Here is a 12,242-nt window from a genome sequence, read left to right as displayed (position 1 = left end):
ACTAATTCTGCGCTAGATACTACCCACCGGTGGCGACGACTTCTGCAGTCTACCTGTGGGATCATGCTTGCCCCGCTTCTAAAAGTCGCATTCCACACTTTCACCAACTTGGGCGGTAAAAGGCGTCGCTGGCTAGTGGGGCAATGATAGTTAATTTGGTCGTGGCCCACCAAGTAGGGCCATGAATGGTTGTTCCCCGTGGCCTGATGAGGGCCCAGAAGCGGGGGCTGGGACGTCTTGTTAGGAGGGCAATTAGCTCATACTGGGCTGGAATGAGAAGACAGGAAGAATAGATGATAACTAACTAGAGGAACCTGTAACAATAGTAGGAATAATATTAATAAACCTTATCTCACCGTCTGGTCTCACGGACTAGTCGTGAATGTATATGACGATCAAGTCCCTGAATGCACGTAGTCAGCTGAAGTAGTCACTTAGTACGTTCGCCTCGGGTTGCGTGGAATTCCCTGCCTCAACAAAACTATCTCTCCAAAATGGCCAGGGGTGTATACTTAGATGACCAGGGAGAAAAGTTTCCTCAAAAGTGTGAGATTATTCTATACTTCCATTGTTATATTGGTAGACCGAAAATAAGATTCAACGTTGATTCCAGGCAGGAGTATTAGTTTAAGCCTCGCATTATCTGTGCCGTGGGTTCCCCATACGAGAACGCGAAACCCTAGTGCGTCCACCAATGCATACTTGACTGGAATCTAGACTCTTGCCGGACGGAGATATCGGCAACGTACATAACGGTGCCAAGATTTTGACAACCCCATCTCGTGTTCCCAGGTTATTTCCACCACTTCATTAATTAGCGCTTTGACCTTTGCCTGTTTAAGTGTGATATAGAGCCTAGATCACCCGAGATGACCAGTGGATACTCGGGCTTGCTCACCTCCGCGCAGGCAGACGTTGACGGCTCTGCTGCAACATACTGTAAACGGAAGTTGGTCGGCAACGGTGCGTAAAGCGTCATGCGTCTAACTCATGTCACATTTATGGCGACGTGTGTTTGTGGCTGGTTGGGTGGGTTCTTCCCGGTGCGCATTAGGCTGGCGCTTACGCGCTGCACCTCTACTGAGGGGCGACTCGGAGACAATTAGGGTACTTCTGCTTGTTTATGACCCCGCATATTCTGACGCTGGTTGAGACGGCGAACCTTTTTATCCAGGTATTTGCAGATGTGTTTATGCAGAGGAATGCTCAGGTGGATTAAGCCGCTGATGATACACATCTGTCGATTGACTGAATTTCCCAAAGGTGCCATATCTCTGGCTTCGTGTCTCGGAGAAGGAAGAAAGACAAGCCATCATGCATATTTCGAGCAGCGGGACTATAGGCTACGTAGACGGCCCACCCCTGGAGGGCTGGGAGCCGCGTCGCTCAGGCTCAGGAGCAGAAAGCTGGAGTTCTTCACTACAGGTATATGTCAATGCTCGAAAATGTACACTTCAACTCATGAGTTATGTGGCACAGTCACAAATGACCCATAGTCACATGTGAAACGGCTGAATAGCAAGCCAATTCAATTTACATATTGCGCCCACCGGTGACCCGGATCGTCTCCCCATTCACATAGGAGAAGTATGGGCTAGCAACACCCAAAATAGACCGCGCCGCTTCCTCAGGGCTCGCCGGTCTCCGCAATGGGATATCCGGGAAAGACTCAGCCTTCGACGACTCATCGCCCTTCTTGGTAGCAAGTTGCTTGCCAGGAATGCCCAGCGCGACCTTAGTACCGTCAGGGGTGGTGACGAAGGCGCCCTCCTCCTTGGCAGCCGTAAGACGAGTAGTCACATAGCCAAAGGCGATAGTATTAGAGCGTACCCCGAAGGCAGGGCCCCATTCCTTAGCAATGGTGCGGGTCAGACCAACGACGCCGGCTTTAGCGACTGCGTAGTTGGCTTGGCCACTGTTGAGTCCGATCATTAGCCCTTTGTTCAGCTTCAGAGCCCAGCGAGAATGACTCGAAGTGCACTTACGCATTGCCATGAATACCACTTGTGCTGCTGATGTTGATGACAACCCGTGGCTCCTGGTCCTTGACGCGAAAATACGGCGCGGCCTCTCGCACCAGCCGGAAAGGCGCAGTGTTGTGCACTGCAAGCATAGTATCCCATTGTTTATCGGTGATCTACAGAATCACCAAGGATCAACCTCGTAAGCCCTTCACATGCCTAGCTAGGGAAATGGACAATGGCGATCTCGAGACGAGGATGGATGCGAATGCACCAAGTGAGAGAAGTAAGAGGACGTACCTTGTGAATTACACCGTCCCAAGTGAACCCAGCATTGTTGACAATGATATGGATCTTACCACCACCGAACTCGGCTGTGCGCTTCACAAGCTCGGTGATGTAGTTGCTGTCCAGAACGTCGCCAGCCACAGCCAAGGCGCGGCCAGGCTCGGCGGCATTGATGGCGTCAGCGACCGCGTTGGCTTTCTCTATTTTAAGACATTAGCTATCTTCCAGGATACAGTTTCAATTGAATGAAGGATTGAATTTTGAGGGGAGAGTGAAGAGCCGGAAACACATACTGCCATCGATATCTGCTACTACAACCTTGGCGCCCTCATTGGCGAAAAGCCGAGCTGCCTCCGCACCAATACCTTGGCCCGCACCGGTAATGATGGCCACTTGACCAGCAAGAAGACCGGCCGGGTAGTTAAGGTGTTTGTTAATCTGGTTCAGACGATCAGAAGGTGCCATTTTGACGTGATTTTTTGTTGGGGATGTACCGGGTGAGGTGAGGGGAAAGCTGGGGTCTTATACAAGGCGGTCGAAGTGCCGAGGCTCGCCGCGGACCGAGAGTGTGTGGGGTTGACAGTAATGAGAACCATGAAAATTACTACATGCTATATGCTAAACAAAAGGGTCAAATAGAAGTGTAACTCATATAGGCTATTTGATTCAAATTCGCTGGTCAAAATTAGCCGCTGCACGTGTACTGTCGAGCTGAGCCCTATGTACGCACCAGACCTCCCGTAAATACAACTTGGTGAGCAATGGGGAAAGAGGAATAAACAGAATTGAACGCAGCAAAATATCTCCACCAATGCAAATCTCCCGTATTCACAGAAAGCGTCAAAGAGGCTCATCTCGTCCTGAATATTCAGATCCACAGATACAATCACTCGAGACGGATTGCAGGAACGCCTCCACTGTAGCTTCGTAGCCACCAATGATAGGCAGAAGACATTTGTTTCCAGGACCAGACATCGCACCTGATTCTGGATGGGACAGACTCGTACCAGAATGCCCCGAAGAAGCCCAGGGCTGATTGACTAGACCTTCGCTCTTCATACTCGAATCTGCCGAGCCTTCGCCATCAAGAAACTTAGGATTGTCGAGACAAACAGTATTGACAGCTGTGGTTAACATGGACAGGACATTTTTGCATTGAAGCAGCAGTTTCCGAAGCAAGAATGCCCGGATCTGCCGGTTGTCATCTTGGCCCACCTCATAATATCCATAGCGAATATCGCCAGGCTCCAACTGAGGCATTCGTGAAGTCTCGCGTGAGATCCAATACTCGAATAACTGCAGGGTCAGATTGAGGACAGAGATGACTAGAAGCAGGTTCGCGCTGTCTTTGGTGCATTTATCACACTGCATGAAGACTTGGCATGCACAAAATGTGGCTTTGACCGCCTGGAGACTATGGTCGAATCGCAGAGGCATCGATTCAGCAAGAAGGTGATTCAGTCGATTCATATAGAATATTTGCTTGTCCACACATTCGCACGGCGCGGCTGAGTACGGAGAAGAGACAGATCCAGCCAACGATGGGCTCCCCATCCTATCGATCAGAGGCGCCGATGAGAGAAATGTAGGCGTCACAGGTGTATGTGGGTACCCAAGACCAAGGGGCATTGTAGGGCAAGAATCCATCAGATCGGTGAAGGGCGAGCCATCAATTGTTGCCAGCTGCGAGGGACAAATGGGCGTGTCTAACGCGGCAGCACTACCGAAACTTCGTGGGCTCTCCCAGAGTCCAGGTGGGCCCGGTATCAAGCATATCTTAAAGGTAGATGTTAGCGTAATTCATCAAAAGGAACAAGTGATTTCACTTACATCGTCATCCATCATTGGATCTCCCATATGACTTGGGTACTCCGTGGCAACTCGAGACTCTCGGTTTGCCACGGGAGGCACAATGCGATTACCACGAAATCCCCGGATGGGCGGCTTGTCCTCCTGGAGTTGACCCAGCTTGCGGAGAGTGGCTCGATTCTTACTGCCCTTGGGCTTGCCAGACCGGTTGGCAAAACCGTACTGGCATTGCAAGCCATGCCGCAGGCATCTCGTACAGACGTTCTTCCCGGACAAGTTGCATTTCACCTTGGATTGCCTGCAGTTCTCGCACGCGGTTCGAAGTTTCGGTGCATTATCCCCGGCATAGGGGCTGCCATTAGACTCGGCAAGCATCGAGGGCAGAGAGGGAGTGAAATCTGGAAAGGTTATTAGAAGGATGATTCTTCGCTTTTGCTTGGACCCAAGGATACAGAGGTATCTCACGGGGAAGATCGACACGGGGCAATCAAAGCATAAGAGCAAGAAATCCAAAGAGGGAACCCTAGGTTTAACGTGCATTCAATCCAATAGGACACATCGAGTCCTTCCCCCCCCTTCTTCTGACACACACACCGTCTTCGCTGTCCTCGTATATATAAAAACAAACTCAAGCTTCATGTTCCAAGAAAGCCAGCAAGAAAAAAAATGTCACACTTGCATTCGGATTCCTATACCGGCGGCAGCCGTAAAGAGGTCAGCCGCTGTGAAACCCAAGAAGGCTTCCATCTGATCAACTTGGTCTGGGATGGCGACAGGCACTTTGAAAGTAAAATAAAGGGGTTGCCCTCCTTCCCCTCTCTCCAACCCCCCACAGGGTCGGGGATCGGGCCACATTGGAGAGCGCTTTGGGTCCAGCCATTGCTCGATTGGAGCATCGTTCGTGATAGGTAAAAGCAGAAAGGCAAGTTTGGGACCTGGAGCCCCCAAGGGGTCCTTACAGTAACACACCCTGATGCAACATCGTAAATGACCCACGGCGTTAATTGTTTCAATTATTATTGTATTTTCTCTCATGAGATTTATCTTGATTTAGGGAATATGACGACCACCGCTGCTGACAAGGGCTATTCTGGGGGACTGCTGTCGGCCAGGCCCGCATGCACCACCAATGAAAACGTATCTACAATCCCTCCAGTGACGAGCACCATGTGAAATCTTGAGCGTTGGAACTCGGCTGACCGGATTCAGCCCGTGGCCTTTCAATCTTTTCCCTGTCAAGCTATTCACCGCTTCACTCGGGCTGTGGTCATTGTTGCACATCACGAACCAGGTCAACGTCAGCAGGGACCTTCACCGTTGAAGAGCATATCCCCTTTCGCCACATGTGTGGAATGTTTCATTTCATGCGACCTCTGGAATTGCCATGAGCATGCTGTCCAACCTCATCTTCTCCACTCGACTGATGTCATAACTCAGCCGCGTGGAATCTGACAAATCTCGGCAGTCCCACTGTGCCGATAATCGAACGCTTTCAATAGTCCAGTCAGGTGAGCCACTGCAGCACACACGACCAGTACGTGGAATATCTGATGTGAGCTGCCAACGAGATCGAACTTGCCGGGCCACAGTCTCTCCGGTACCCGTGCTGCATATATCGAAGCTCCAGTAATATACAAGAAGCCTTGGAGCAGGAGCCAGGTGAGGCCAATCTGCTGTCGCATACGGTCGAACCCAAAAAGAGACAAGCCATGGAGTACGGGGAAGACGGCGGACAGGCCCATCCCGACAAACATGGCGGCCCGGAACGGTCGCCAACGGGGAGTCCGGAACCTTGGGACGATTGAGACACACACGCAGCCCAGCCCAATGGTGCAGATCATGGTCCAATACCGATGTTGGAGCTCGGGTACACAGTAAAATCCATAGAAGACACTGGGTACAAAGCTGCCCACAATAAGCCCGACTATGCCAATGTAGTCAAGTGCATTGCCAATGCGAGCCACCACGGGTGAGTGGTTAGAGATCGTGTGATATGTTGCAGACATTCCCAGGCAGAAAGCAGCACCGGCGAAGAAGCAGCAAAACGCAGCGATGTCGGAGTCTGCTGCAGTCTGGTAACGAGGTTCCAAGGCTTTATAGAGCTGATAAGCTGCAGGAACGGCCAAAATGGCGGGCAGAAGGTGACTGTAGATATTGACGGTCTCATTATGAAAGTAGCCCAATGATTGGAACGAGGCCCAAAATGAAGATGAGGCTGGTCGATATCCAGTATGGATGTGGTGATTGTCGCGCTGCCAATGTGGTAACTCATCCCAATGAAGAAGCTTTTTCACCATGCGCGGAGGAACTTCAAGGACTGGGTTAGCCAGCGCAGTTGCTGGACTGTCCAACTCTTTCCCCTGTACTGGGTGACGTTGGCGAGACATCGTCACATGCAGAGTCTATTATAGGACGTGACGTTTAAAACTTGACGGATCAGCCACAATGATGCAAGACATGCAAAGCAGATCAACGGTGCATTAAGAATCTTTCACTCGAACGTGTAGATGGTAGAAAAGAACATTGGATAAGACATTATAGGAAATCTGTAGATACTCTACTTTCAAGGTTTCGTTGGGTGCCGCCGCTTTTGTAGGGCAATTTGACCTCGGTCACAATGTGAGTAATCATGTGATCAGTGAGGGGATCGAGGGGCGATCTATATGAATTCTGCAGTTAATATGACGTCGGGAATCTGTGAATGCTTGGGGTTAGATAGCCTTGTATCGTACTATATCTACCACAGTAAACTTTAAAAGAGCATGGAGGTCATGAAGACGAATATTCAACGCATCTTGGTCGTTAGAGCGGCAAGGGATAAATTACTAGAATAGACAAGAGCGTTGGGGAGTTGGGACCTCGGCGCAAACAATGCAAACCCCGGTGGCCCACATCGACCCCAGATCTGATATGGCTTTGTCCCCTCACGCAGCCACGCTTGCTCGATGCAGTCCGCCAGATCCCAGGGAAGCCGGTTACGGCCTGTCGCCGACCCTCTGGATAGGGTCGGCTTTGTTTCAAAAGGCGACAGGACGTATGTTGTTTCAATAGCATTCATGTGAACCGTTCTGACGCAACCATGGCAGACTTCTTGATCACAAAGAGCAGCAAGACTATTACAACAAGATTCTAGAGCGATACATGCGGTTCTGCTCCGACCACCAGAAAGACTTCGATGCGGCACATGCATCGCTCCCTGTGAGCTCCTCAAATGATGCAACCTCGAACCCACCTACCGCCCAGCCAGCTGCAAGGACCACATTGAACCCTGCAGAGAGGCGCATTCCCCCACCGTCGACGGAGCTGTCAAAGCTCCTTCTGTCCCTCCGAAAGCTCAGAGAAGGCATTTTGGCAACATCGGAAACAACTCCGGCTAAATTTGCGCAGCTTGTCCATTATTTCTCGATTCGCATGTCCATTCTCGCGCAACACCCGCCATCATATTTTCCATCCTTGGAGTACTGCCTAAGCAAGCTGCATTCCAAATCACACCCCATGGCCGAGTCGGAAGTCAAGGACCTGGTGTCATACTTAATTCTCGATTACGCTTGTCGGCAGCAGGATATGGTGTCAGCTTTTGAGCTGCGGGCACGGGCGCGCCGGGATTACGACTTCCATTCGCAAGCTGTCGACCGCGTCCTGACAGCATTGATGCATGATAATTGGATTGCGTTTTGGCAGGTGCACAAAAGTGTTGACTCTTACATGCGCGCGGTGATGAACTGGGCTGTGGACCGAATGCGGAGACATGCCTTGAAGGCCGTGGGCAGTGCTTACCTCAACGTCCATGTAGACTGGATTATAGGTGGGTGTACCGGCGACGATAGAAAATGGACGTGGGAGGAGTTGAGCGAGAAAGAGAATCTTGGCTGGCAAAGGGAAGGCGATAAGATTATAATCAAAATCCCCAAGGCTCGACCACAGGTGAAACCGGACCCCATCCCGGCAGGGAAATGACACCCCGGACATAATTTTGTTTCCTTGACTGGCGTTTTTGGTTGCATGCATGGCATTGGTGCCGGGGTGATACATATTATTATGGGTTGAATTGTTCATGAAACGCTGAACTTGGCATCCTCTGTACACTTGGAGTTTTAAAAGAAGGCTGGAATCAAAGATGACCATACCAGGTCATTCTCTCAATTATCTTCATAGCTTAAAATCGGTGTTTGGTCGGTCCATGTTTGTCTGTCCAGAGACTGGCTGAGCTGCGATAGTGGCCGCCAGCTGCCCCTTCAAGTGACCAGCATTGTCGGAACAGAGCTCGTAGACGGTTGACAAATTGAAAACCAGACTACTGAATGAGTGATTGGCAGAGACTTGAGATTCCAAGAGTTTACGTGCCTGGGAATGCCGTAAGCAAAAGGTCGAAAATTCAAAAAGCATTCAACGTACCTCATCCAGTTTCCCAGAGTATAGAAGACAAACTGCCAAGTTTTGCGCCACCAAGGAGGCATCCGTCCTTGATCTATCTTCTTGTAGAGCCCGCCACTGGTCCACTGCATCATTGTAACGACCATCTGACATGCTCAGGAGCGGCTGCAACAAAGCCGCCTCCTTTGACTCCAATGAGTCACCAAAGATCCGCTGCGCAGAATCAACATCTCCAGTCCGTAGGAAAAGAAGTGCTTTCCGTAGTTTAGTAGCATCTGTATCGGATTCAACCGATTGTAAACTTTCCAGTGATCTTTTTGCTGCATCAAGATCGCCCATCTCGATTAGCGCATTGACGCTTCGCATCCCTAGATCTGCCAGTCTTTCTCTCCAGATCTTCCGTTCTGCCTCCCCGGTTGCTTCGTTCGTAATCTCCCGTCGAGCCTCTAGTCCAATCTCGTATAAACCCCCAATACTTCTGCGGGGGTCGCCAAACCCGATACTTTGAAGTCTCACGGCGAGAACACGCAACGGCCATGGAACTATGTGACGAGGGTAATGATTGGGAATATGGTTGTCTTTGTTATCAACTTCAGACGACTCGCGCCCCACGTCAATGTAGTAAAATGCAGAGTTCAGGTCCTCTAATGCCTTAGACTCCTGGGCCGCAAGAACCGTATTTCCGCACAGCTCTAGACAAGCAAGACGGGTGTAAAACAGGGAAAAGATAATCTTGATATCCGTAGGTGTTATCAGAGAGGATGTCAAGATTGAAGCGGCGAAGTGTGCAGCGACCAAGAAACGACCTTCAACGAGTAATTTTTCAAGTACGCCGAGAGAGGACGAGAGCGGTTCGCCGGGGTTGAGAACAATGAATTCGGAGCGTAGTGGAGATGGAATGTTGCTATGATTTAATGGATGGAAAATATTATGCCGGAGAACGAAAGAAAGGTCTTTGCCCAATGTTTCTGGGAGGTCATCGGGGGCCAGCGGGTCTAATTCGTGAAAAGAATCCCCCGAGAAGGCATCACTATTGATATTTTTGCTCAAGCTGGGCGAAGAGGACGCGCTGACTGAATCAATGACGCTGCATGATTTGTGAGTTTGGATCTGGAATTTTTAAAGTTGTAAGCTTGGTACTCACTCATCTGGTTCATCTAAAGGTCCCCGTGTTGAGCTGCGGGGCCGTGAAGCTAGGGAGTTGATCAGTATTTGGGAACACCACTGGTCTGTAGTAAATTATCTCACATCTGGAGAGTTTGTGGGAGTGTCTAATCGGTGATGCCATCTTCGGAGATTTGTTGTCAGCAGATCCGCGAGGCACGAGGATCAGCTTGTCTGGGGGAAGCTCGTGATTCGCGATAAGTTATCGGGCAAAACCAAAGGCGGTGGGCGACGCCGGATCTGGCCAGAGTTGGCGCGACGCTGCTCCTCCTTCAACAAGCTGTCCGGCCATTCGCTCCCTACTTTCTTTTATTTCTTCGTTGTTGATCGATTCTGTCCCGGAGACACCGATTGAATCTTAATTCTCAATTTCAAAATGGGTGCCACCACGAACAAGTACTCGGTCATTCTGCCGACCTACAACGAACGGAGGAACCTCCCTATTATTATCTGGCTGCTTCAGAAGACCTTCAACGAGAAGTACGCTGGATATCACCTTTTCATTATGTTAATGCGATAGCTGACTCTGCTTCTTTCTCGTGAACAGCAAGTTGGATTGGGAGGTTATCATTGTTGACGATGGCTCCCCTGATGGCACTCTCGAGATCGCAAAGCAGCTCCAGAAACTCTATGGCGTCGAGCACATCATCTTGAAGCCTCGCGCAGGCAAGCTCGGTCTTGGAACTGCCTATGTGCACGGCCTCCAGTACGTCACTGGCAACTTCGTCATCATCATGGATGCCGACTTCAGCCACCACCCCAAGTTCATCCCCGAGATGGTCCGCATTCAGAAGGAGAGCGATGCCGACATTGTGACCGGTACCCGCTACGCCAACCGCGGAGATATCAAGGGTGGTGTTTATGGGTGGGATCTGTTCCGCAAGTTCACTTCGCGGACTGCGAACATGATCGCGGATGTCATGTTGATGCCCGGCGTTAGCGACTTGACTGGTAGCTTCCGCCTGTACAAGAAGCAGGTGCTTGACAAGGTCATTACCAGTACCCAGAGCAAGGGTTATAGTTTCCAGATGGAAATGATGGTCCGCGCCAAGGCCATGGGATTCAAGGTGGAGGAGTGCCCTATCACCTTTGTCGATCGTCTCTACGGCGAGAGCAAGCTCGGCGGCAGCGAGATTGTCGAGTATCTCAAGGGTGTTTTGACTTTGTGGCTGAAGGTTTAAGATACAGCGCAAACCCTACTAATTGACTTTCGAGTCGTGCGCATTTCATTCGGGCCCACTTGGTGTCAACTCTGAACGGTTTGTCCGTTACTTCGATATACCCCATATTGGCCTCCTCTCTCATTACAGTTTCCTTTTCCTTTAACTTCATACTCTTGGGCGGTGTTTGCATGTCTTTTCTATTTGAAACTTGTGTATGTCAAGAGAAAAATCCAATGATCTATTACATGTCCTACGGAGTTTTCCCATATTCCAAAACACGTTTTCCCTTGAACGGATGCTAGCCCTTTCAGATGCTCTGCAGGTACCGCGCCACTCGGCTAATGAGGTCCTCTTGACCATCGCCACTGACATTGTGGCAGGCACCAGGAACGATCCCACCGTTCTGCGTGTCCCAAGAAGTACCCCCAGCCTCAGTCGCTTGTTGCCACTTCCGCAACAAAGCCTCTTTATCGACCCACGGGGGGCAATACTCGTCACTGCCCGAGTACAAAACCAAGAATTTCGACTTAGCGCTTAGAACACGTCGAGAACCAATCTGTCCAAATGTCTCCTGATGACGCTTGTCAGTCAGGTCAGAGCTGAAAAGGTCGTCCGCTGCTGGGTTCTCAGGACTGTCTGGGCTAACCAGGCTTAGGAATCGGCGGGCACTCAGAGGCGCATTGCCCGGTAATCCCAGCAGTCCAGTCAGATTCATTGGAAGGATCGAGTCAATCTTATCATCGGTCCAGGGCTGTCTCTCAGCAGCGCTCACGAGCTGCTGGTAAGCGCCCTGTGCTTCGCTTGGCTGATCGGAAATCTTGATGTGATGCTTGATAGCCTCCCGGTCCGAAACAGGCGCTTGCATGATGGCACCATCAAGCATCGGGCGGGTTAGGTACTTCAGACCGATGTCAAAGTCAGAGTCCTTGGGAAGTGGGTTGGGCGAGTGGAGATAGTGCAGAACATCTTGACTGCCGGTAGAATGGCCCATGAGAACAACCTTTCCAGATTCACCCTTCAGGTTGCGAATAAATTGCACACATTGCGCGATCTCCTCTACATCGAGGTCAAGACTGCTGACTCCGAAGCCATTGTAGGAGGAAGAAAGCAGAATCGAGAAAACGGACCAGTCAGTTGGCTCGAGAGTTTTAGCCAAGGGAGTTACGTAGGGGACGGTGCAAAATCCATCGGTCAACCCGCCCACGAAGATCAAGCTGTTTGGCTTGTTTGGCTTTTCGGGCGCTTTGAACTCAAAGGCTACAAGCCTTGGAGCCTATAAACAAGACAGTCAGCTCATAGTAATACAGCTCAGCTAGACTAGTCATACAAATTCGTGAAGAACACCAGGATGCGATGGGGACGACATTGTTGTTTGGAAGATTGTAGTTTGTGAGGGGCAGATGTGGTTAGGACGATTGACGTACCTGACCCACCGCGGGGCTCGGAGCTTGCTTACTTTGGGCTAGACTTTAATCAGTAAACA

General features: G+C 50.5%; 7 protein-coding genes across 7 annotated transcripts; 2 read left to right on the top strand and 5 right to left on the bottom strand.

Annotated features, from left to right (window-relative positions):
* Window positions 1–1,533: 1,533 nt before the first annotated feature.
* Window positions 1,534–2,714, bottom strand: N7484_006247 (SDR family NAD(P)-dependent oxidoreductase; the record flags this gene model as incomplete). Its single annotated transcript, XM_057116665.1, has 4 exons — window positions 1,534–1,915; window positions 1,986–2,137; window positions 2,262–2,449; window positions 2,543–2,714. The coding sequence occupies 4 exons, from the start codon at window positions 2,712–2,714 to the stop codon at window positions 1,534–1,536; spliced, it is 894 nt and encodes a 297-aa protein (XP_056972548.1).
* A 375-nt stretch (window positions 2,715–3,089) lies between these two features.
* Window positions 3,090–4,433, bottom strand: N7484_006246 (Zn(II)2Cys6 transcription factor domain-containing protein; the record flags this gene model as incomplete). The annotated part of the gene is made up of 2 exons (XM_057116664.1): window positions 3,090–4,025; window positions 4,080–4,433. 2 exons carry the CDS (start codon window positions 4,431–4,433, stop codon window positions 3,090–3,092), a joined length of 1,290 nt encoding a protein of 429 aa, XP_056972547.1.
* A 1,058-nt stretch (window positions 4,434–5,491) lies between these two features.
* On the bottom strand, window positions 5,492–6,445 carry N7484_006245 (hemolysin III family protein; the record flags this gene model as incomplete). Its single annotated transcript, XM_057116663.1, has 1 exon — window positions 5,492–6,445. One exon carries the CDS (start codon window positions 6,443–6,445, stop codon window positions 5,492–5,494), a length of 954 nt encoding a protein of 317 aa, XP_056972546.1.
* A 558-nt stretch (window positions 6,446–7,003) lies between these two features.
* N7484_006244 (uncharacterized protein) lies at window positions 7,004–8,015 on the top strand (the record flags this gene model as incomplete). The annotated part of the gene is made up of 2 exons (XM_057116662.1): window positions 7,004–7,092; window positions 7,145–8,015. The coding sequence occupies 2 exons, from the start codon at window positions 7,004–7,006 to the stop codon at window positions 8,013–8,015; spliced, it is 960 nt and encodes a 319-aa protein (XP_056972545.1).
* A 192-nt stretch (window positions 8,016–8,207) lies between these two features.
* Window positions 8,208–9,720, bottom strand: N7484_006243 (uncharacterized protein; the record flags this gene model as incomplete). Its single annotated transcript, XM_057116661.1, has 4 exons — window positions 8,208–8,402; window positions 8,454–9,519; window positions 9,577–9,625; window positions 9,681–9,720. The coding sequence occupies 4 exons, from the start codon at window positions 9,718–9,720 to the stop codon at window positions 8,208–8,210; spliced, it is 1,350 nt and encodes a 449-aa protein (XP_056972544.1).
* A 252-nt stretch (window positions 9,721–9,972) lies between these two features.
* Window positions 9,973–10,777, top strand: N7484_006242 (dolichyl-phosphate beta-D-mannosyltransferase; the record flags this gene model as incomplete). The annotated part of the gene is made up of 2 exons (XM_057116660.1): window positions 9,973–10,076; window positions 10,144–10,777. 2 exons carry the CDS (start codon window positions 9,973–9,975, stop codon window positions 10,775–10,777), a joined length of 738 nt encoding a protein of 245 aa, XP_056972543.1.
* Window positions 10,778–11,066: 289 nt separating this feature from the next.
* Window positions 11,067–12,125, bottom strand: N7484_006241 (uncharacterized protein; the record flags this gene model as incomplete). The annotated part of the gene is made up of 2 exons (XM_057116659.1): window positions 11,067–12,032; window positions 12,087–12,125. The coding sequence occupies 2 exons, from the start codon at window positions 12,123–12,125 to the stop codon at window positions 11,067–11,069; spliced, it is 1,005 nt and encodes a 334-aa protein (XP_056972542.1).
* Between the last annotated feature and the right edge of the window lie 117 nt (window positions 12,126–12,242).

This window comes from Penicillium longicatenatum (genome assembly GCF_028827895.1).
Source record: "Penicillium longicatenatum strain IBT 33135 chromosome Unknown contig_3_segment0_segment0, whole genome shotgun sequence".
NCBI classification, from domain to species: Eukaryota; Fungi; Ascomycota; class Eurotiomycetes; order Eurotiales; family Aspergillaceae; genus Penicillium; species Penicillium longicatenatum.
This window is presented reverse-complemented; position numbering and strand designations above follow the sequence as displayed.